Genomic DNA, 24145 nt, shown 5'->3' with positions numbered 1-24145 from the left:
ACGTTTGCACCCGGAGAAGGAAAACAAAAACTAAATACTGTATTATCCGCACTGTAAGATGCACCTAAAATCGTTCAATTTTTTCAAAAGCTTACAGTGCGCCTTACAATCTGATGCGCCTTATATATGGATCAATAGTGTTTAATCATGGCATGACATTCCCTTTACTGCAGCTGCACCTAGTGGATGCATAACGCAACCACAACCACTACCACTACTGCTACTGTGCCTTATAACTGTTTTTCAACTTTTTCTGAGTCACGGCACGTTTTTACATTGGAAAAAAATCTCACGGCACTCCACAAACCAAAAATGTTCCAAAATTACATTCTGTACAGTATATTTAATTAAAAATAATTTGTCAATATTTATACTTACTCAGTGTGAAACTTGAGCCTGTTTAGATGAAGACAAAGCTGATATCCTGACAGCTCTCAGTCACTCTGTTTATTTTTTTAAAATCTTTTCATAGCAGTTAGGCTTGAAAAGCACAGAATTATCAGACGAGGGACATTAGCAATGTCTTTAACCGCATCAGGGCCGAGCATACAATGGCTTTGACGGCAGGTATTACTAAGGTCTCTGCCATAGTGTGGGACGTTTTGGATTTAGCAACAAGTTCAGCAACAAGGTCACTGGCTATGAGGGCTTTCTCATTTACCTTTGTAGTATTTATCAAAAAAGTTGCCTGTTTCTCTGTGTTTTAACGAAGGCGAACAAAATAGTCCATCAACTTGTTTTGAAGGGACGGGTGTTTCGTTTGGAAATTACGTTTAGCATAGCTGCTCATGTTGCGTTGAAGAACTGCTCGGATTTCTAGCCATTTGCCACCTTGTGTCCTCGATAATGTGTTGGAATAAAACACAGGGGGAGGATTAACGGTCGTCACATATGGATAAAATGGAAAAGAGACTTTCGTGTATATTGACTCTTGATGACGCCAATCAAATGATGTACAGTAGATGTGCTGGGGTCTACATTATCGCAGACAGCAAGAGGGCTGATGGCTAGAAATCCGAACAGTTCTTGAACGCAACAACAGCAGCAGGAATTGGCTCAGTCAAAAGTACTTTGAAGTATTTTTTTATAAGTATTAAAAGTAAAAAAAGTAAAAGTAAGTAAAAGTATTTTGAAGCTTTATATGTCTAAATTTCACTTAACAAATATTTATTTTCCTTCAATGCTTTATGTATAGAAGTACATAGAAAGCATTAAAACAACAATCAAAACAAATGTTTATTCGCCCCTTGGAGTCAAAATGGATTGGACGCCTAGAGGCGTCATTGGTAGCCAATGAATTACCGTAATTTTCGCACCATGAGGCACACCTGACTATAAGCAGACACCCGCCAAATTTTGAACGAAAACTGCATTTGTTCACATAAGCCGCCCTGGACTATAAACCGCAGCTAATCTCACTGTATTATGAGATATTAACACCAAAGATATTAACCGGGAACACTTTATTTGACAGCGGCATCATACGACTGTCATAAAACCAAATGAACCACCATGAAACTTTGAACTAATTGGCTGCAAAGCTTCATTGCTTCAAAAAGCGTCATTTGGCCATCACAGCTCCATAGGGGGAGACAGTCAACCTCTGCTGCCACTTGCTGTCAACACTGTTGTTGTCCAGCATGCCTCCTAGCATGCATTGCAGTGCTACAGATGTCCTGTGCTAATTATGACTTCAGTTACTGTTCCAGTTGTTTCATTAATTGCTATTTATGGTTTATGGTAACACTTTATTTGACAGTCGTGCCATAAGACCGTCACTACACAATCATAATTATGACATGAAACTGTCATGAGCATTATTAAATGCTTATAACACATGTCATTTAGTGTTATCCGGCAAATTATCTCACTTTTGAATGGATGTAAAAGATCCTAGCTAGACATAAATGGAGTTAGTGATATAATTTGCTGGCTGACACTTAATGACATCTGTCATATGCATTCAGTCATACCCATGATATTGTCATGTCATATTATAATGATGACGGTGTTATAATAAAGTTTTACCCATTAACCCAAGTAAATCAACAAATAAGCCGCACTGGACTATAAGCCACAACTGTTCTCACTGAATTATTGGATATTTATACTAAAAGATATGAACCGGTAACACTTTATTTGACAGCGGCATCCTACGACTGTCATAAAACCAAATGAACCACCATGAAGCTTTGAACCAATTGGCTGCAAAGCTTCATTGCATCAAGACGTTTTATTTGGCCATCACAGCTCCCTTGGGGGAGACAGTCAACTTCTGCTGCCACCTGCTGTCAACACTGTTGTTGTCCAACATGCCTCCTAGCATGCATTGCAGCGCTACTAATCTTAATATCAAAATTAATGTTCTGTGCTAATTATGTCTTCAGTTACTGTTCCAGTTGTTCCATTAATTACTAGTTATGGTATTTGGTAACACTTTATTTGACAGTGGTGCCATAAGACTGTCATTAGACAATCATAATTATGACATGACACTGACATGAGCATTAATAAATGCTTATAACAGATGTCATTTAGTGTTATCTGGCAAGTTATCTCACTTTTGAATGGATGTAAAAGATCCAAGCTAAACATAAATGGAGTTAGTGGCATAATTTGCCTGATGATACTTAACCCTTAAACACTTGCAACATGAAGCAATTATCTAAGAATCCCAAAATTTGAAAAATAAGGTCCTAATGAAACCTTTTTTCAAATTTGTAAAATGAAAAGTCAAAATGAATATGTGTAATAAGTAGAGATGTCTGATCACGTCATTTTCAAAGTATCGGAATCGGCAAAAAAATATCGGACATGCCTTTTTATATATTTTTTAATTAAATCGTTTTCTAATTGTATTTAACGTTACAGACATAATGTGTTACACTCTTCCAGAGTATTTAGTTTAAGCTTAAGGTAGGATTATCAAATTTATCGCGTTAACGGCGAGAATCAATATTTTTTACATTTATCACGTTGCAATATTTAACGCATGCTCTGCACAACCCACTCACGCATTGTCGCGTTCAATCTTTAATGGCGCCATTTTACCCATACAGTATATAGGGCTAAAAGGCAGCCTAAAATGACTAGAGTGAGTTTTGGCATCCTTTAGAGCCTTTAGTTATATAGCTAAAGCCTTACAATCCCTCTCCCAACGATTACAATAATTGTGGGAAGCAATGTGGGGAAGAAAGTTAGTAGTTGATCTTTTTCTTAACACCCTATGTTACTTCCCAACGCAGAGAAAATATATCAATTGGTACCACGACGCACAGTCATGGTTGCACTTCCTATCATGCATTTGGGCAGAAGTTAAATGGCTACAGTATCATTTACTGAAAGCTCAACAAATACACTAGATGGCAATATTTAGTCACAATATACAAAGTCACATTTATCCTTTAAGAATTACAAGTCTTTCTATCCGTGGATCCTCTCACAGAAAGAATGTTAATGTAAATGCCATCTTGAGGATTTATTGTCATAATAAACAAATACAGTATTTATGTACTTATGTACTGTATGTTGAATGTATATATTCGTCCAAGTTTTATTCATTTTTTTCTTAATGCATTGCCAAAATGTATATAATCGGGAAAAATTATCGGGAATGATTGGAATTTAATCGGGGGCAAAAAAAAAGCGATCGGATCGGGAAATATCGGGATCGGCAGATACTCAAACTAAAATGATCGGGATCGGATCGGGAGTAAAAAAAACATGATCGGAACAACCCTAGTAATAAGCGCTCTAATATCTATAACCCTTGCTAAATCCTGTTTTTTTTTCCCTCATGGAACCTGCAGATGCATTTCTAGACTTGCATCCATGTTTTTTTTTGAGAAATGTCAAAATCCTGAACTAGTCCCAAAATCATGAAATTTTAAGTGTATCGAATGTGATACATTTGGCAATAAAGGGTTAATGACATCCGTCATAAGCATTCAGTAATACCCATGATTGTATCATGTCATAATTATGACGGTCTTATGACACCACTGTCAAATAAAGTGTCACCTATCAACCCAAATAAATCAACAAATAACCCACACTGGACTACAAGCCGCAGGATTAAAAATGAAGGACAAAAGTAGCGGTTTATAGTACGAAAATTATGGGTAAATGTAAATTCAGGCATCAAGGAGTTTATTAATTTGAATGTGTGACATTTCTTGAATCGAACAGATAAACACTTTTAGTCTTTGGGTTAAATCAGTACTTCTCAAATAGTGGGGCGGGCCCCCCCAGGGGGGCGCGGAGTGATGCTGGGGGTGGCGCATGTGACCTTGGGGAACATACTTTTTTGCCGAACTAGAATAAAGTGTAATTGCACATCTGCTGAGTGGGTGGCAGTGGCGCTCTCATTTTCAGCATGTGCGCAGTATTTTTTAACCAAACGAGCACACAGCAAAGAGCACTAGAGATATGAAAAGCTAAGACAAAGAAATATGACAAAGCGTATGTAGCATTTGACTTTTGACTTTTAGTAAAGTGGGAGACGAGGAAAAACCAGTCTGTTTACTTTGTCTAAAAATGTTCGCAGCGGGCAGCAGGAATTTTTTTTCAGCGAAAAGGTGCCGAATATTGCCAACAATCATCCCGCTTTGTCAGCGTTACATCAGTAAACCAGCGATCACTGTCAGCATCACATAAGGGGGCATACCAAGTTGCTCAATGCAAAATAACCCAAAACCACAGCAAAGGAGCTGATACTGCCTGCAGCAAAAATAAAAACTGTCTCTCTGTCCAATGACACTGTCATTTTTGTTGTATTAATTTTTGTTTTTTCGGTCTAATGGTTTGGCCATTGTCCTCTTGAGTTAATGTTGCTAATCAATTTGACTTTAGGATTATTTTTCATTTATTTTATTTTTTTTCAGTATCAAACGGTCAAAAAAAATTATCTTGCGTCTATTTTTACAGTATGGATGTGTTCTTTTTTAACACTTTATTTTTTCTTCTTCTTTAATATTAAAAAGGACACAATGTTATGCAGAGGTGCACTTATATTATAATAGAATTTTGTAGACAAATGATACTAAGGTATATTTACAGTGGCGGCAGAGAGTTGGGGGGGGGCGCGGAATGTTTACGTCTTCCTGTGGGGGGGCGTAACAGAAAATAATTGAGAAGCACTGGGTTAAATGTTAGGTTATAACTTTGACTTGGGCAAATAACCATTTTATGACAGAAACTATAATCTGTCTTTTCTTTCACTGTTCTCCCATGTTGAATAACAAAACAGAACAAAAACAAAAAACAGTATTGGCACTGCTGAGGACAACTCCACACATGGTTCCTCATGACACAGAGACAAAGACTTCCTTTGTTAATTGCATTTGGCAGGGAAAGAAGACATCTGACATCTTTTCTTGAAAAAATGTGGCTGTTGAAAATGCTCAGTATTTTTGAGAATGATTGCAAAAATTTAGGGTCTAATATAACAACAAAACACCAAATGTAGGTTTACACTCTGATCAAAAAGCATGAACATGCTAGGTAACAAACTGTTTTTTCTTTGGAATAGCAGCCCTCCCCTCCTAAAAAAGACAGTTTATCTAAATTGCAGTGTCACGGTTCTCACTCTTGACATGGGTTAGGGTTTTGAAGCTGTTGCCAAAAATGATTGCTCTTTGCAGGCCAATGTGCCAAATAGAGATAGAGCGCTCTTTACTGTAGGGGGGGCGTTAGGAGGCAGACAAGTCTGTTGAGATGAAATGTTGCTGTTTAAAAACCCAATTTGAACATGTTATTACTGCGTATTTATAAGGATTTTGCCTAAATGGTGAAGTTTGTCCGCCTCGTTGTTCTCTTTTGACCTTACTGAAAAGTTTCCCGCACCCTCCTGGGTGTGCATCAATTATTCATAATCCTTGGGTAGCTAACTTGAAACTGATAACCCACATGCTATTTATACTTTCAACCGTGGCGTTCCTGGCTGCTTGGCAGTGGCTGTACAGCTGCTTCATGGCAGAGTAGGGGAGTCTTTGGATGGTTGGAGTGGAGGCATGCAGGGACATTTTTTTTTCCTTTGGGGTTGGAGGGTGGAGGTTTTAAATCAGTCTGCTCCCTTGGATAGGGAACATGAAACATTGGAGTGACTAGACAGACATCCAATCTCTTTTAAATGGGAGAGCTGGCATTGAATGATCATGTTTCAGTGCCATTGATGGCGATGCTTGGCTTTGTATAGTCTTTTTTAGCTAGTCATTATATTAAATGAATAGATAGTATAAAACACAATGCGAAAAATGGTTGCTCAAAGAATCTAAATATGACACATATCTAAACATAAAAAACGACAGCTTGCGAGCGCAGCCATTGCGTGACAAACGTGTCGTCAGTCATGTCAATAAATGCTGGTACACTCAAAACAGGTAAAATGTAGCCCAAAAAATACATTCTTTACAGTGTCTGTACCTGTGCAATATGTTTATTTCTTCCTCCTTTCTCTGTCTGAGACTCAAGACGAAGCCTGCTTCACTTCCTTGGTCCACTGAAGCGTGTATTGACTATTTGGGGTATATGATTGCATCTATTGATGGCACACAGCACAGTGGGTAGCCAATGTATGACAAGGAGCCAGGACCAGAGTTGTTAATCTTTCTATAAAAAAGTAATTAATTACAGTTACAGATTACTTCTCCCAAAAAGTAATTCCGTTAGTAACTCAGTTACCTGAATGTAAGAGTAATTAGTTACTTGGCAAAGTAACTGGTGATAATTTTCATGTTTTTTTTTTTCTCAAAAAAAAAAAAAAAAAAAAAAAAAGGGTCACACAATGTGAAGTTTAACAGGTTTTGGGGACAATTGGCCATAGCCCAATTCTTTACCCTGAACTTAACTAGACACAGGGGTATTGCGGATATTACGATAACTAGATAGTAACCTTTGCTATGTGTGGAAGTCATTTAATGTTGTGAATTAACCGTTAAAGTTGTTAAAATTGCTCCCGTTATTACATTAGTTCCCTTTAAAGATAGATTCAAGTCAAGATTTTGCCGATTTAGGAGGATTTTTGATAAAAAGTTACTTAGGTTCGCTAGGAAGGTTCTCTACAGCAGAGCCTACCTGAAAAGTCTACTGCTTTAAGACGGCGGCTGTTTACTAACGCATCTAGTTCTTTATCATACATGTTGCTAATGCCGCCGTCTATGTCATTTGCATCTAGTTCTGTATATATGTGATATCTACCGACGCATCATGTGGGCGTAGTTTGTAGCCTATCGGCTACAGTCTGGTATTATTGGAGCCACCTAGCATAGTAGCATCGCGTTTGCAACGGCGTCACACTCCTTTGCCTCCTCCCCACTCCTGCTCTGCTCTCTCTTCTCCGTGAGTCCGTCTTTTTCCAGACTTTTCTCGCGTCAGTCAACCAACATTGTAACGCATAGTAACGCACGCCTTTCCCGCCTCAGTAATGGTAACGGCGTTGCCAAGATGAGAAAAGTCATTAATTAGATTACTCACTACTGAAGAAAATAATGCCGCTACCATTATATTCTAACGCCGTCATTAACAACACTAGCCAGGACAATCTGTGATACTCGCATTTGATTGGCTAAAATAGTACTGGCATTTATAAATGTCTGACAGAGGCTATATTGTGTACTTCTGAGACATTGTGGCTATTATTTACATTTTTCTTCACTATTACACACCGGGAAAATTGTGCCTTTTGATATCATTAAACAAAACTATTCTTACTGGAACGCACTTGCGTAAAACCCTGTCTTGAGCTTTAACCTATATTATGGCTGTAGTCAAAGTGCAGAACTTGCATTGCAGGATATCACATGCTGTATACAGTAATCCCTCGCTTATCGCTATTAATGGGGATCAACCGACCACGTAAAATGAAAAACCGTGAAGTACTGTCAACCAGCCCCCCCCCCGCAATAGGTGTTTAGAAAACCCTATAAATGCACATTATCATTACAAAATAAAAGAATAGTTTGAAAAGTAAATATTACTAATATAAATAATAACACGTGTTGTACATTCATTCCCTCTCACTCATATGATACCTGTCTGTGTGTGTGCAAGTGTACATACATACTGCATAGATGTAGATAAAGTGTACCATATTTTCTGCAATATAAGGTGCACTTAAAAGCCTTTAATTTTCTCAAAAGTAGGGTTGGGAATCTCTGGCATGAAGCCGATTCGATATGTATCTAGGTACACAGGTTACAATTCGATTAAAAAAACGATACATTTTTAAGGCCGAGCGATTCGATTCGATTCAGTTTAAGAACGATACGGTTCGATACAGAGTGAAAACGATACGATAGTAAACATTTGTTGTGTGTGTTCGTACAGTATTTTAAACATATAAAAAAGACCACATTTCTAATAACAAAATTAAACAACAAAATTTCATGCCAATCTTATGTTTAATTTTTTTTTATGAAAAAAAAATAATAATAAGGCTTACTATACGACCGTCATTTTGTTGGATGGGATTGATAATAAAATAAAACTCCAGTGACAGACAACAATAAAATGCAATCATTCAATCAGGGCCGGCCCAGCCTATACGCAGACTATGCAGCTGCTTAGGGCCCCTGACCACTAGGGGGCCCCCAATCTGGCAATTGTTTAATTTATATTCTATTTTGTTTACTACAGTTTGCTTTATTTGACTTTTGTGAGTTTTGATACTTGATTACAAGCTTAAAAAATAAAAGTTCTTCCTTAACTTCTTTCTTTCCTCTTTTAGAAAAAGGTTTGGCGCTATCTACTGTAAGTACTGACAATCATTTAGGGTGAGAAGTTTGAAGTATGCAGTGCAACAAAATCGGATTAATATACAAAATATGGACGTCTGGGTTGGATTGCATGTATGGGTTTCACAGTACACTGTGACGAAATGGCGGGCCAAAAATATGGGCCCCTTTGCATTATTTTGCTTAGGGCCCCCAAATGGCCTAGGCCGGCCCTGCTCCCAAGACGTCACAAGACGTAAGTAATTTAAGAGCAAACTTTCAACGTAAACATCTTACAAACAAAAAATATTAATTATATGCAGCAGCTCTAGAAAAAAAAAAAAAACTGCAATGTAAATAAATAAATAATAAATTATGCTTTATCACTGGTATAATTGGGGGAATAAAAACATGGCATTTTAGACAGACAGGTCATCATTACTTTAACCTTATACACAGCAGAGTCTTTCACTTATGCCTGTACTTCCACATTTTCTATTCCTCATTACTGTCCATATCTTTTTTGAAGGGCAGATTTTTTCTTGAGTAAGATCAACTAATCCACATGTTAATGTTTAAGTAGACTGCGTTTCGTGGAAAAAAAAATCTCTAGAGGGTCGTGCTGCCCTTTCCACCATTGGAGTGTGTTATTTTTCAGGGTTAAAAACTTACGATCTCTGTACCACTCCACACTATCTCTGTCCCATGCGAACTGATCTGGCTGCCTTCCTCACTTCAAAGTCCGACTTTTGTTTTTCCTGGGTGCGTTGAAAATCAATCGCTGCACGTCGCTGGCGTCGGTGCTCAAACTGTCCATTGTTTTAGCATGTTGCTTCGTTGCCACTATTAGTTTCATTTTCGTTTTGGGCTGTGAAGAAAACGCTACGGAGCGTGCGTTGCAGTGGTTTTGTTACCTCTCGCGTTGTAATGACACACCCGTGACGATCGGGTAATGACGGCGACTAGTAGCTCTTCTGCCGAAATGCATGGGAAGTTGAGGCAACCACGACCGTGAGTTGTGCTTGTCCATATTATATCATGCGTGCGGTCTCAATCTAAATGCGCTGTGGGGTGAATGACACAAGCGCAGCATGTGAAGTAAAAGCTAAATTACTATCCCATTAAGCAATACATTAAACTAGGCATTAGAAGCAGATTCTTGTGCTCGCGATAGCCGAATTCTATCTCTACTATCGGTTCATTGAATATTTAATGGCTAAATACTGTCAAATGGTAACTTTACTATCGATACAGCTGTATCTCTCACCTGTAAGACCGGATATCCGGTTGTATCGGTTTATTGTTCTCAAGCTTACTCAAAAGCCGATAGTGCGCCTTATTATCTGATGTGCCTTATATACGGATCAATAAATTAATCATGGTATTACATTCCCTTTAACGCAGCTTGTAGTGGATGCATAATGCAACAACTACTACTACTGCGGCGTATAATGCAGTGCGCCCAATAAGTGAAAATGTTTCCATTCATGGAAGGTGCACCTTATATTCCGATGTGCCTTATAGTGCAGAAAATACAGTACTTAAATGTTTTTAGAACGCTTTCTATAATAATACAGTATTTTTTGAAAATCCACGATTCACTGAAGGCGCAAAAGTTGAGACGCGATGTAACGAGGGATCACTGTATATCTAAAGTGTTCACTGAGTCACTGACTTACAGAACACGACTAAAAAGAGTACACCGTGATTTTCGGACTATAAGGAGCACCTGACTATAGGCCGCCACGCCACAAATTTGACATGAAAATGGGATTTGTTCATAGATAAGCCGCACTGGACTATAAGCCGAAACTGTCCTCACTGTATTATGGGATGTTTACACCAAAAGATGTTAACCAGTAAAACTATGACAGCGGCATCATAAGATTGTCTAAAACCAAATGAACCACCTTGGAGCTTTGAACCAATTGACTGCAAAGCTTCAATGCATTAAGAAGCTTCATTTGGCCATCACTGCTCACTTTGTGCAGACAGCCTCTGCTGCCATCTACTGTCAAAACTGTTGTCGTCCAACATGCCTCCTAGCATGCATTGTATCGCTACAGATGTAAATAACAATCGAAATTCATGTTCTGTGCTAATTATGTCTTCAGTTACTCTTAAGGGTGTAACGGTACATGTATTTGTATTGAACCGTTTCAGTACGTGGTGCTCGGCTCGGAACGGAGGCGTACTGAACGAGTTTCTGACGTAATGTAACCCTTACTTTTCCAGGCTGTGAGTCGATCGGGTTACAGTTTCTTTGTGTAGATTATATTTACTCAGTCTTCTCTACTATAACGAGGACCAACGCGGTAGGACAGTATAACACAGAAACGTCAACGGCGCGACAATGTGGCCGCCGCGAGAACGCAGTGAAACGCGGGCGTTAAAGTCAATCAGCCAGTGCACACCAGTCGCAGTGCGGCCGCGTGTTAGACGCGTCCCAGAAGCGGCTCAACACAACGCACGTGAAAAGAACGGCAGAGTTTATTAATTGACGCGAGACACAACCCTCCTGCGTCAATACTACTACCAGTAGCTAGGATCGGGCAGACCGGAAGTCACTCGTGTAAAAATACGGTGGATCCGGTCATTTTCAAACCAAAATGCAATTGTAACCCACTTTTTGAGTCCATCAGATCTCTTGAGTGGTAGATCAGGGCACAGTTGACTTGTCTCTGTTGATTTACCGCTGTCTTCTCTGCTATAATAACAACCAACAAGACCCCGTGTTCAATACAAAACCCTCCTACCACAACAAAACAAGTAGGAACTAATATTCACATAGGAACTAAAGTTATACAACATAAAATATACAATATAAATGAATACTACATCACATTTGTAAAATATAAACACATAATAAATAATAGCCCATTTAAATAAAATAAATTGAAATGAGCTAAAACACTTGTAATTAAATAATAAGAATAATACACAGATCCTGCTTACACAATTAAATTTATTAATTTCTGTGTGGTGCTTTAACTTCAGAAAATCCACCAATAAAGCTTTTGAAAACTGTTCATAAGGGGAAAAATGATTCATTGAGGCATTTCATTTGTAAAATACATGTTAAAATCTTTGTCATTGGGATTGCTTTTCTCTTTAGCAAGGAAAGGTCAAAGATAAGCAGGCAACTAAGCACAATGTCACTTACAGCTACAAATCAAGTCAGAAACCTTGGTGTAATTATTGACTCAGACCTAAAATTTGATAGCCATCTAAAGTCCGTCACTAAATCCGCTTATTACCACCTAAAAAAATATAACCAGAATTAAGGGTTGTATTGATTTAAATGTGATTTTTATGATCTTCATGTGATGTAAAGCACTTTGAATTGCCTTGTGTTGAATTGTGCTATATAAATAAATTTGCCTTGCCTTGCCTTAGCACAGGACTTTTTTTTCTTGTTGCAAATTGTTGTTGGATTATCTTTAAATACACTTTTTGAGCAGAATTCTAGCTTTGTATAGGCTAATTATCCTATTGTTGAAAGCACAAAGGTGTGTAATAAACAACTAGCACATTTATATTTTGCATTTTGTTTTCTTACTGTACCGAACCGTGACCTCAGAACCAAGGTACGTATCGAACCGAGATTTTTGTGTACCGTTACACCCCTAGTTACTCTACCAGTTGTTTCATTAATTGCTAGCATTTGGTACTTTATTTGACAGTAGCGCCATAAGACTTGTCATTAGACCATCATAATTATGACATGACACTGCCATGAACATTAATGAATGCTTATGACAGATGTCATTTGGGTCATCCGGCAAATGATCTCACTTTTGAAGGGATGTAAAGATCCGAGCTGGACATAAATTGAGTTAGTCACATAATTAATAATGTCATTATAGCCCATGATAGTGTCATCTCATAATTATGACGGTCTTATGGCAGTCTTATGACACGGCCCTCAAATAAAGTTTTACCTATCAAGCCAAATAAATCAACAAATAAGCAGCACTGGACTATAACGTGCAAGACTCAAAATGAGAGAAAAAAGTAGTGGCTTATAGTCCGAAAATTAGGGTACTTACTAGGGTTGTTCCCATCATGTTTTTTTTTCTCCCGATCCGATCCCGATCGTTTTAGTTTGAGTATCTGCCGATCCCGATATTTCCCAATCCGATTGCTTTTTTTTGCTCCCGATTCAATTCCAATCATTCCCGATAATTTTTCCCGATCATATACATTCTGGCAATGCATTAAGAAAAAAATGAATAAAACTCGGACGAATATATACATTCAACATACAGTACATAAGTACTGTATTTGTTTATTATGACAATAAATCCTCAAAATGGCATTTACATTATTAACATTCTTTCTGTGAGAGGGATCCACGGATAGAAGGACTTGTGACTTTGTATATTGTGACTAAATATTGCCATCTAGTGCATTTGTTGAGCTTTCAGTAAATGATACTGTTGGCATGCCCAAATGCATGATGGGAAGTGGAACCATGACTGTGCGTAGTGCTACCAATTGATATATCTTCTCTGCGTTGGGAAATAACGTAAGGTGTTAAGAAAAGATCAATTGCTACCTTGCTTCCCCACATTGCTTCCCATGATATTTCTAATCAGAGGGAGAGGGAATGTAAGGCTTTAGCCAATTAAAAAAAGGCTCCAAAGGCTGCCAAAATTTACTCTAGTCATTTTACGCTGCCTTTTACCTCTCTTTATAGGTAAAATGTTGCCATTACAGATTGAGTGCGACAATGCATGAGTGGGTCCTGCAGCGCATGCATTAATTGCGTTAAATATTTTAATGTAATACTTTTTTTTTTTTAATGAATTATTGGGATAAACTTGATAACCCTACCTTAAGCTTAAACTAAAGACTCTGGATGAGTGTAACATATTATGTCTGTAACGTTAAATACAATTTGAAAACGATTAAATAAAAAAATATATATATATTAAATATATTATTATATTATATATATATTATTATATATTAAATTATATATTAAAGAAAGGCATGGCCGATATTTTTTTGCCGATTCCGATACTTTGAAAATGACGTGATCGGACACGATCGATCGGGACATCTCTAGTACTTACTACAAAAACAAACAAACTATTCATTGCATCACAGGTTTACACTTAACGGTTTTATTGGAATATTAAGACAATGAAGCAGAAGCCAAGCACCAAGAGTGACAGCTACATGTATAGCATCATACAACTCTTCCAAATGAACAGATTACACTGGAAAACTTTTTTTTTTTCTGTCTCGCACTCATCGACCGGTGACCCAAACACACAGAACAAACAGTGAAACATGAACATGATTATGCCATTTACACACACACAATCCTACCTTACTGAAAGGGGGGGGGGGGGGGGGGGGCAGGTGTGGCTGTGAGATTGAGGCAAATATAACGGCAATGTTTGTCTGACTCCAGATTGGCCAGCCAGTGGTGGCGACTGCAGTCCCACATTTAAAGGGATTGGTCAGAACAAACAAGGCAGTCTGGGGGAATGCACGGCCGTACTGCAGAATGAAAATCATTAGTTGGCGTCATTGTCAAGTCCTGTTGCCTCAGAACCCACATCCACACACAAACTCATGTGCACTTACAGCATTAAAGTGACAGGATTGCAACCATTGTTACATTAGACTGTTGCATATTGGGGGGATGTAAAAATGAAAAACTTATTCAAGTTTGCATATAGCATTTAAAATGAACTTTCTAAAATATATAAATTTGTGGAAACTTTTCTTTTAAATATTCTTTTCTTAAAACAACTTGCCTTACTCTTATCATGACCTGGTGGTATCTTGCCACAAAGACTGCTCCACATAGTGCAGCTTAATAACAAAAGCAAATGATTTCCTTTTGTAAAAAATATCAAATGTAGGCTGCATGCTTTTTAGAAATCAAACAAACATGGTGCTAGCTAAATGTGGTCCATGTTTTGTCTGTGTGCGAGTGTGTATGTCCATGCACCAAAACGTTGCCGTCATGCTTCATTACTTCACTACAGCTCAAATTGACGCTTTGTTTCTCCTAGAGTGTCACTTCGGTTATGCGGTAATATTCTAGCATTAATATCAAATACTTCCCATGGGGAAAAGATTGGGTTCAGAGGGTCCTGAGACACTCTTTGAAATGGACCGGTTTGATTTTGAACAGAGCGGAAGAAGGACAGAGGTGTTGTTCACAGGAGTCATGGCTCCTCACAGTCATCTCTGCATCATTTCCACTGGGATTCCCCACTCAACACTCACTCTGAGTTGGCAGCATGGCAAAACTCCCATTACACACGCTTTTGTTGCCTGAAGCTAAATAAATGAGCTCAGTACTTTCAGGCGTTGCTTTATACGAACACACACATTAGTAGAGTGCAGTCGGTGGCTATTATGCCAATGAGACCATCTAGCTTTGTTGAGTAGACTGGTTCAAAACCAGGCATTGGCTTCAAGGGTAGTTGCTGGGGTTGGACTCCAAGCAACTTAAACAAGGTGGAAATCGTTCATAAGTTTTATTTAAATATGCAATATATAATTATAAAATACTCATTCGCCATTCAGATCGGTTAATTGAAATAGCAACATTTTATTATTTCGTTCATCTTTAGTAGGTACTATATTTCAAATAACAGAAACGTACTCTAGTTCATAGACTTCACTATCAGCTGACGGGAAACAGGCCGCTGGCCCCTTCTGTTGGGGGGGCCCATTTTCAAAACCTAAAATTCAAATATTTTCAAAACCTAAGCGACTAGCGACCTAAAACCAAAACAGGTACCTCCCTAAGGCATATATGAGTCTTCATGAGCAGCGGCATCAAACATTTTTAAGTCGTTCCCCAATAAAATCCTGATTATTTCTTTACATAACAAAACTTAAAATTGCTATAAAATTCTCAGATTTTATACTAAATGCACAAAAAAACATCACCAAATGCTGAGGTAATCACCTATATTTTTTCAGGGTCAATAGCAATATTTAAGATTTGGTTTTTGTCTGAAATAGCAACTTCAATTTTTATTTAGTGCAATTTTGACACAAGTTTTTAACAGCTAACAAATCACTCAATTTTCACATCAAAAACTTGTACTTGGGGAAAGCTTGCGGAGTCAACTTAATTTTATTCGACAAAAACTAATTTTGCATTTTTCTATATTCAATCACAACTTATTTAGGTTGAATTGCAATGTCACTATTGCCTGAGCACGTCTTGCCAGCCACGTAAAAGCCTAAATTTCTTTGTATGGACTCAGAAATGTCATAAATTAGTTGTTTGCCAAAAAATGGGCAGTTGTCTGAAAATTACCTGATTATTTGAATGTAAAGTTATGCTATTGTGTATGGAGACAAAATCAAACGTGGCGGCCATCACAAAACAAAGAGCTTTTTAAGTCGAAAATTCTGAAATAAATGCGTAAATCCCGGAATTTCTATAGATATGAACGCAAAACAGTCTAGATCCTTGGTTAAAAGCAAAAAAAAAAACGAGCAGTTGTCATTAGTTTTACGTAAATATGTCAAGTTACGCAAATTTTTTTTTTTTTTGCATGGTGCTATTTTATATAGAAATCATCTTGAATCCCCGACCAAATCACTCTTGAGACACTCCTGCTTGCTTGTATGCACTAAAACATCCGTCCCGTTTCCACCTAAATTCGTCGTTAGAACACAGCGTATTTGACTTTATCGCAGTGAAAGCCTTCACAACGCTCTGCCCGGCCCGGCCATATCTGTAGGAGCTGTCTCGTCAACTGATAGTGAAGTCTATATCTAGTTTTATTATTCTCATCTTTACCATTTCTCGTAACTGTTTATTCAGTTGTACTAGTTTGCAGCAGCACACGAAACAACCATGGAAATTTGGACTACATCCAGAAATTTCTACCCCATTAATAAAAGTGTGTTTGTTATAATAACGTATAATTTACTCTATAGTCAGTTTAGGACATTTTTGTCTAATGCCCATTTCTAGTTACTTGCCCTATCACACTCCGACAAATCAACATATTTGGACTCATCTATGGCTATTTAAAACAATTTGAAAAGGACATTTAAAGAGCTTCACTGCCCTAATACTTGCCAGTTGCACTGTACAACACAAACACACAATTAAAGTGCTATTAATTTAAGAATAAAAAAAAGACCTTGTAGTCAGAATGAGCAAGGGCACACAGGAAAAAGTAGCCATCTTTTGTTTTCCTGGGATATTGTACACACTGTATGCACTGCGCTGTGGTGAGATGGGACTTAAAATTTACTGGAAATGAACGTCCAAAAGTTAAAAAGCATCTGTAATGACCCTCAATTTCTAAATATGCCTGAGATTGTTGCTGCTCAGTGAAACGGCTAGGCGTTATGCTAATGCTATGCAGTAGCATACAAGATAGCAAAGGTATGAAGGGTAATGCTTGTGATTTCATTTCTATTTATTCCAAATTTGAAAGTCACTTTCCTACTTTTAAATACTGTAAACGTTTGAATTTATACGTTACTGATCACGTCACTGTGTGATGAGACTAGTAGTGGTGAGTTTTTATAAAAGTTAGCTTCAAAAATTGTTACAGGAGAAATTCAAAGATTTTAAAGGGGTCCTCGGGCTTTAATAAGCCACAATTGTTCTCTTTTACTAAAATGTTATTAGATACATATATATTATTGCCATTGATTTAAAAATCTATAATATTTAGTACGTTTTGACCTATGGTGGGCGCCATGTTTTACGCGCGCAATGCACGCTGGGGTTGATGACACGGTTGGCCTGGACTGGGAGAATAGCTGTGCTAGCTAGCAAGTAAAGCTAGTGTGATGACTAACATGATTTTGTCACATTCTGCTGCTGGTCAGATTGTTTTGTTACAGGGATGTGGGATGAGTTCCCAATGTCGTACCTGCATCCAATTCCAGTTTGTCAGCGTCTTTAAACCGATCCTAGGCGGCTTGCCGAAATATTGACTTGATGCCCTTTGACAATTTGTATATCCAGTCATTGTTAGTTGCATCATTGCCTTGTTTTTCGTTTGTCTCCCCATCACCCCGGTTTTCCAAGCAAGTCTTTCTGTTCGTGTTCCCTTTAAGAGTGTAGGTTTGTACAGAAAGGGTCCAGTTTTACACCCCACCAATCATTATCCCAGAAAGTGTCGACTTTGTCTACTCAAGATAAATTTAGATGTGACTGCTCTACCACATAACCAATAATTACCCTACTAGTGAAAACATTTTTACTCTTTCATGGCAAAAGAAAAGTGGAGTGAACAATGTTCAGTTTTCTTTTCACTGATGATAGACAGTCACCAGTATATGGCGGAAAACACAGACAAGACTGAAAAAGCAGTTTCTGCTCTTGCACCCCTCTTTAAAATAAACTGCTGTATTTTAAGCCAAAAGAACTGTTGGGTTTGATAGAACAATATGTCTATATGCTGCCATAGCAGATTCATGGTGCATTAAGCCCCCGAACTATTTTTAATTTGTCCGATTTTACCCTGGAAACCCCCTTTTACAGACGTCGCTCAACCACTTTTGTTTCAACCCAGCCATAAAAAGGTAATTTTATTATTCGAAATGTCTGTCATTTTTAGCTTAGAATCATTGATGTCTAATATTTAATTAAAAAAAATATATATATATTCACTTGCATATTTGAAACTTTTAGACAAATTTCGTCACAATGAAAAATATGGTGTGTGTAAATAAGTCACGGATATCTACCTCATAACTATCGCTCAATTGTATTTTTTTGTTACGGTCACATTTTCCCTAATATTTTAGATGATAAATGATCCAAACAATGAAAAAAAAAAAACATTTAAAAGGGTAAATATATGAAAAAGAATCAACTACTCTTTGATGTCTGCAATTTCAGCATCATGACCCTTGTTACATTGTGTCTTGACACACTGTGATACATGCTACATGGAGTTTTTGGATCGAAAAGAGGTAACTACACGATATTATCTCGTTAAAATCGTGGCGTCTTTAATTATGCTCTCATGCTCTCGCCTCCAGCTAGGGTTTTGCTGTTTAAATTTTTTTTCCCTCCAAAATGCCCTGTTCAAAATTTTTCTTCTCCATGAAAATTGAGATTTTAAGCTTTCCAATGATATATCACACTGCATATCGGACAATTTTGAAATATGGCCAAATTGGGGGTCTCAGAGCGAAACTTCAAGTCACCTGAGTGTTTTCCGCCATATGCTATAGAAGAAATGTGATTGGATCCAAATTATTATAACTTTGCCACCAAAGAGACTAAGGAATTATTTTTTATTTAACTACTTGCCGTTTGAAAGTGAAAAAAGCCAAAGTACAGTACTAGCAGATGAAATTATAACACTGAGAAGAGCATTTAATTACCTAATAATAATTTCCTATAGCTTATGACATTTAGCACCATTAAAGTCTTATGTGCACCGAAAGTAAGAGCTTGGATCTTATGCACCTATTCATTACTTTTGTGATTTGATGGCATCAATGGACAGAGATGAAGCATATTTTGCTCCGATTTTGATCAAAAAGTTAAATTCCAAAGGCACATTGGTTACACTAATATTGTTTAAGTATGGGGCCTCTAGACTCAAAAGAATTACCAGCACCATTGTTATGAAAACCACTACATCTCATGGTACCCACTGTAACCTACTGGTTGATTTGCAACAAAATTGAACTTTGACCATCGCGTGATACTGCACAGAATACTATGGCCCAAATCACGTTTTGTTTTCCAAAGCCTCATCAATGCCGCAAGACTACTGTTATGTTCACTTGGTGACAACAATTAACCATCCAAACTAGGTTAATTTATTGTGTTTTTAAGTAATTTAGAAAGGGTTTATGCCATGGTTTCCAAAAATGAATTTTGAAAATTTGCAACTACAGTGGACATCCGCTATTCATGGGGTAGAAGGGGAGGATTGGGACGGAGGGATGCGTGACTCCCAAACCGTGAATATGCAATGGTCCACAGTATAATATTTGATAAGTGATACTTCCTACACAACCATCAGATTTGTGACCCACACAGCCACATGACAAATTACAGCTCAAATTTTCGGCATTTATTGATTGTCTTGTGAAATGCACCATCATCCCTTCAGTTTATTTAAAAAAAAAAAAAAAAAAAAAAAAAAACAGGCATGAACAATCCTCTAATGACTATAAGAAATGTTTATGAAGGTGATAAAAGCCTTATATGAAAAAGCATAATTCGACTGAACTGAAAATGTTTGGAAAAAGTTTGGATTTTAATTTCATCCAAGAAAAAAAATGTGTGACTGTAGCATTGTGTGAGCACGAAGCCATAAAGCAAGAATGAAGTTGACAAGTTTAACTTACAAAGTAGGAAACAATAGGCTGGTTTATTATTATCATTCACCATCACTGTTTATGGAAATACAAGTGTCGTTAATCTATAATCCTTTAAAAAGCATTTAATTTCCCTGATGCTTTCCCCCCCATCATAATGCACCCCTGTCTCTTGTTTAGCAAATGCTCATGTGCAAAGAGGTGGCTAAGAATGTGGCTTATGTAGCTTTTATCTGTAAGACAAGCCCAGAATGCAGCAAAAAGCACTTCCAGATGCCTTCACAATAACACTTTAAAGGTCCCCTGGCGTCAAATTTCAAAAACTTTTATAATGTTGAATGTAATTTATCTAGTGCCGATGATATTTGCGTTGAAATTGTCAAGACATTATCAGGTGGCAGTTAACCATCAGTGTCATTGACGATGACAGGCATCCAATTATTTCGCTTTTTTTCCCCATCCTTCTGCTGTGAATTTTATAACTAATCGCCGGAACCCTTGTAGTTCAAATAGATTGGACGTTTATTGCGGTCAGTGAGTTAAAGCGGAAGCTCAGGATTTTTTACATTAGGCTTAATCTTCGAGTTAGCGGGGGTTTAATTAGTTGGTGGGTGTTGATTTTAACAAATTTGCTTCAGGGCTCCGGCGTGGCTAAGCTAGTGCAAGTCAATGGGGCCAACTTGGCATGCCAATAAAAAAAGATACAGATCTACAAACAGATCCAATATAGCCAAATAAATTCAAAATTCAAATCATTCTTCCAAAAAAACTATGCGGCCAAAACAATGTCACAAAAAAAACTGTCCTAATTAATGTCATTTTGCAGGACTATTATTTTTTTATGCATAATACAACCACAATAGAGAGCAGTGCTTCGGCCACTCGTGCTCACGCTGCATTCGAGACAGGTGGGAAGTCGGTCCAATCCCGCTCGGAGGGTACAAGTTGCGTCCTCAAAGCGTTCCAAGCGGATGTAAACAGCAAAGATGGCTGATCACGACAAGTTGTTTTTTATTTTGACCACCAGCAAACCTCCCTTCTCGTAAACGACCAAATACTGGAGGAATTCAAATGATGTTTTTCCTGATCGGACGTTAGAAACTTCCCACCTTCTTCGAATGCAGCATCAGTCCGCTGAGTTAACTGACGGCCAGCAACATAGGGAAATGTGCATTTAAAGGCTGTGGAAACAGACAAAAGAAATGGGCAAAGGAAAGTTTCACAAATGAAGAACGAGGAACAATATAAACTGGACTGGTTACTTGCTACTGGCTACGACATGAAAAATCAGCGGTGAAAAAAAAACAATGTGATTACGCTCCGCCCTGCTCCTCTGCAAAGCTTATGTATTTACAAATGTTGCTGTTCATACTGCAATTATTGACAGGCAATGGTAAGTTTTTATAAATTTATCCTGAAAACATAGCCAACACTATTGATTTGATGGGTAATCGATTATTTTCACGTGCGCATATGTTGTTTTTTTTATCGGCATGCTAAGTTGGCCCGATTGACTCGCGCTAGCTTAGCCACTCCGGAGCCCTGAAACTAACAAATAATTTACAAACAGCAAGGAATTTTTTTTAATCAACTCCACCGACAAATTAAACCCTTGCTAACTTGAAGATTAAGCCTGATGTAAAAAATTCTGACTTTCCCTTTTAAGACAACCAAATTATTCATTAATATGCTATATTTGCTCCGATTGGATTGTTCTAAGAGGGTCCCCCCAAATTGAAGGTATTTATTCCTCAATTGCTCTAACTTCCACGAGGTCACGCTAATTTGAAACAATGTTACATACCAAACAGTGGATAAGGAAACAAAAGGATTTTGACAGAAGGGGGCCTTTAAAATCCCTTTTGGAAATGTGTCCCACTATGTTTTGACAAGAAAAACAACAGTGCATAAAAAGTGACCTGTACAATGTAGCTACAGAATGTGGCTTTATAGCTGTTTGAACCTTTAGGGGATGGACAGGGAGGCATGCATGCTGGTCTACAGGCAGGTTGATGTTTTGGGATCAGGCTGATGCTAAGGACAACGAAGGAGGTAACTGGTGTTGTTGCACTATTTGTGTTACTCCTATCTGCCCTCATCCAAAATATAGACTGTTTATACTGTATTTATATATATTGAACTCAATCGTTTGTGCTAGCAAGGCAGCACTGTGCGGAATATAATCCTATGCTTTTCTGTAAGTAATAACTAAAATAAAGATTAGAGTGAATCTTGTATAGGTTGTTATATTTTAATTCCAACCTCCACTGGAAAGAGGTGAATGAGTCAAGTCAATGTAGCCTCTAAACGGGGCATTTCTCAAGTTGTGTAATCTTCCTCCACGGTTTTTACAGGCAACGGACAAAGACCCCTATTTGACTTTTAGCGGCGGCTCCCTTTCCAGCCAGCGAACTCGAACTTTCTGTTTATAGTGATACTCCTTGAGAAAGTCCTGCAAGGCAGGCGGCAGCGGCAAAGATCCTATCCCATCATAAGTGGTCCAACGGCAGATGGCCGCTCGCGCCAGGTGCTGCAGGTTAAAGGGAAATGTTCGATGTAGAGGCGCTGTGAGCAGAGGTTCAAAAAACATACAGGCGCTTGGATCCTTGTAGTGCTCCAGCAGTCCTGTGACCGTGGAAGAGTGGAAAACACAAGGATCGTGGGCATCAAAACTGAAGTTGTGGTTCCACTGTTCGATGCGGGCGTGCAGCGAACGGTTGTAACGGCGGAAGCTGACAGAGAAAAGGTAGTCCTCCTGGGCCGAATCACGAAGCAGGAAGGTGCCCTCCGGACGTCCGTCCAGCAGCGACTCGGCCTCGTAGCGGTCCATTACTCCCCAGTAGCACGGCAAAGATGTGATCTGCAATAAATCTGGCACGAGGCAATGGATGTAGTCTATTTGCGTGTGAACCTTCCAGGGCCCGGGTTGCTGTCTACTCAGGTGACCCTCCCCAGAGGCGTGCCTTTGTTTCGGTCTCCTGGCCTGGAGACAGAGGGTTGTGGAGTCCTCCTCGGAGTCCGTGTCCTGGGCTGAAGCGGTGGCCCCCAACACCTGAGCACAAGCCCCTGAGGCTGCCGCTCCCAAAGAACTACCAGTTCCTGTGGCTCGGCCATCTCCGGGTGCGTCCCCCATGCCAGGAGCCATCTTTGGTCCCAGTTTGTAGACAGATGAGCCTGGAACGGCAGCCTCAAGAGTGTGGATCTGTGCATTAGGAGGTGGGTCCACACCTTCCTCGATGCTAAGCCTGCGGCGTTCCCGCAGACGTTCCTCCTCATCCTCAGGTGAGGGGTGTGCTGGGTCAAAGGCATCCAACAGGGCAGTTGAGGAATGTGGGCTGACTGGTGCCGTGTGTTGCTTGATCAAATGCCACTTGTGGGCGAGCTCCGAGCCTGGCGGAAAGGGGCAGGTCTCCAGCATTAGCTCCGTCAGGTGAATCTTTCGTTTGGAAACAACAGGGTTTTTGGAAGAGCGTCTGTTAGCAGCTAGTGGTAAGCAAAGGCCTACGGTATCACTTAGTCGCTGGCGCAACGACCGACCGTTCAAACCGCGTCCCCCAGACAAAGAGTCGCTCATCTCCTGGATTGAGCAGACACCATAGCGCCTGTCTCTACGGTTTCCACTCCCTCGCAGGCGTCCAGACCGCCGATCTACTTCTAAAGAACTTTGAGTTTTTGTGGAACAAGAGTGTTTTTTCTTGCCCCCCCATGGAGCATGACGGGAGTAAGAGTCTCTGCGAGCCAAGGGGATACTCCCTGACCCCCCACCCACATCCTCTGTGTCCTTGTCGATAGAGATCTCTACTATCTGAGGCGTGTCTGAGACACAGTTGTGATGGCGGCGGCCAACAGTTACCATCTGCACTGGAGGGAGGCTGCTCGACGAAGCGGCGACCTCTGATGCCTGAGCCGCACCTGAGCTACCCGCATGGCTGTTATCCACCACACAGTGGACGGCATCTGCATCATTCCGGCTATCAGTGGGTCCTGAACTGTTGTTGTGAAATAGAGTTTGGCATTTGCTTTTCAGGTTACTCCACATATTGCTGAATTTGTTGTCAACAAGAGCCCCAGGGACCTGCGGAAAAAAAGAGGGGGGAAAACCACAATTAAAAGTTTGATCAAATGTAGCACGTAGATTTAAG

The 24145-nt window shown here is 39.0% G+C and overlaps 1 protein-coding gene across 3 annotated transcripts in view; it reads right to left on the bottom strand.

The window, feature by feature from the left end:
- Positions 1-11718: 11718 nt before the first annotated feature.
- The window catches only part of socs5b (suppressor of cytokine signaling 5b), a 52803-nt gene continuing 40376 nt past the window's right edge, over positions 11719-24145 (bottom strand). For all 3 annotated transcript variants that reach the window (XM_057847687.1, XM_057847689.1, XM_057847688.1), the window contains one exon: positions 11719-24078. In XM_057847687.1, the coding sequence (XP_057703670.1) occupies positions 22375-24078 (1704 nt within the window). In that variant the 3' untranslated portion in view covers positions 11719-22374. The remainder of the gene's footprint in view (positions 24079-24145) is intronic.

This window comes from Corythoichthys intestinalis, chromosome 10, assembly GCF_030265065.1.
Source record: "Corythoichthys intestinalis isolate RoL2023-P3 chromosome 10, ASM3026506v1, whole genome shotgun sequence".
NCBI lineage: Eukaryota > Metazoa > Chordata > Actinopteri > Syngnathiformes > Syngnathidae > Corythoichthys > Corythoichthys intestinalis.
Note: the sequence above shows the minus strand (reverse complement) of the source record. Positions and strands in the feature narration are given on the sequence as shown.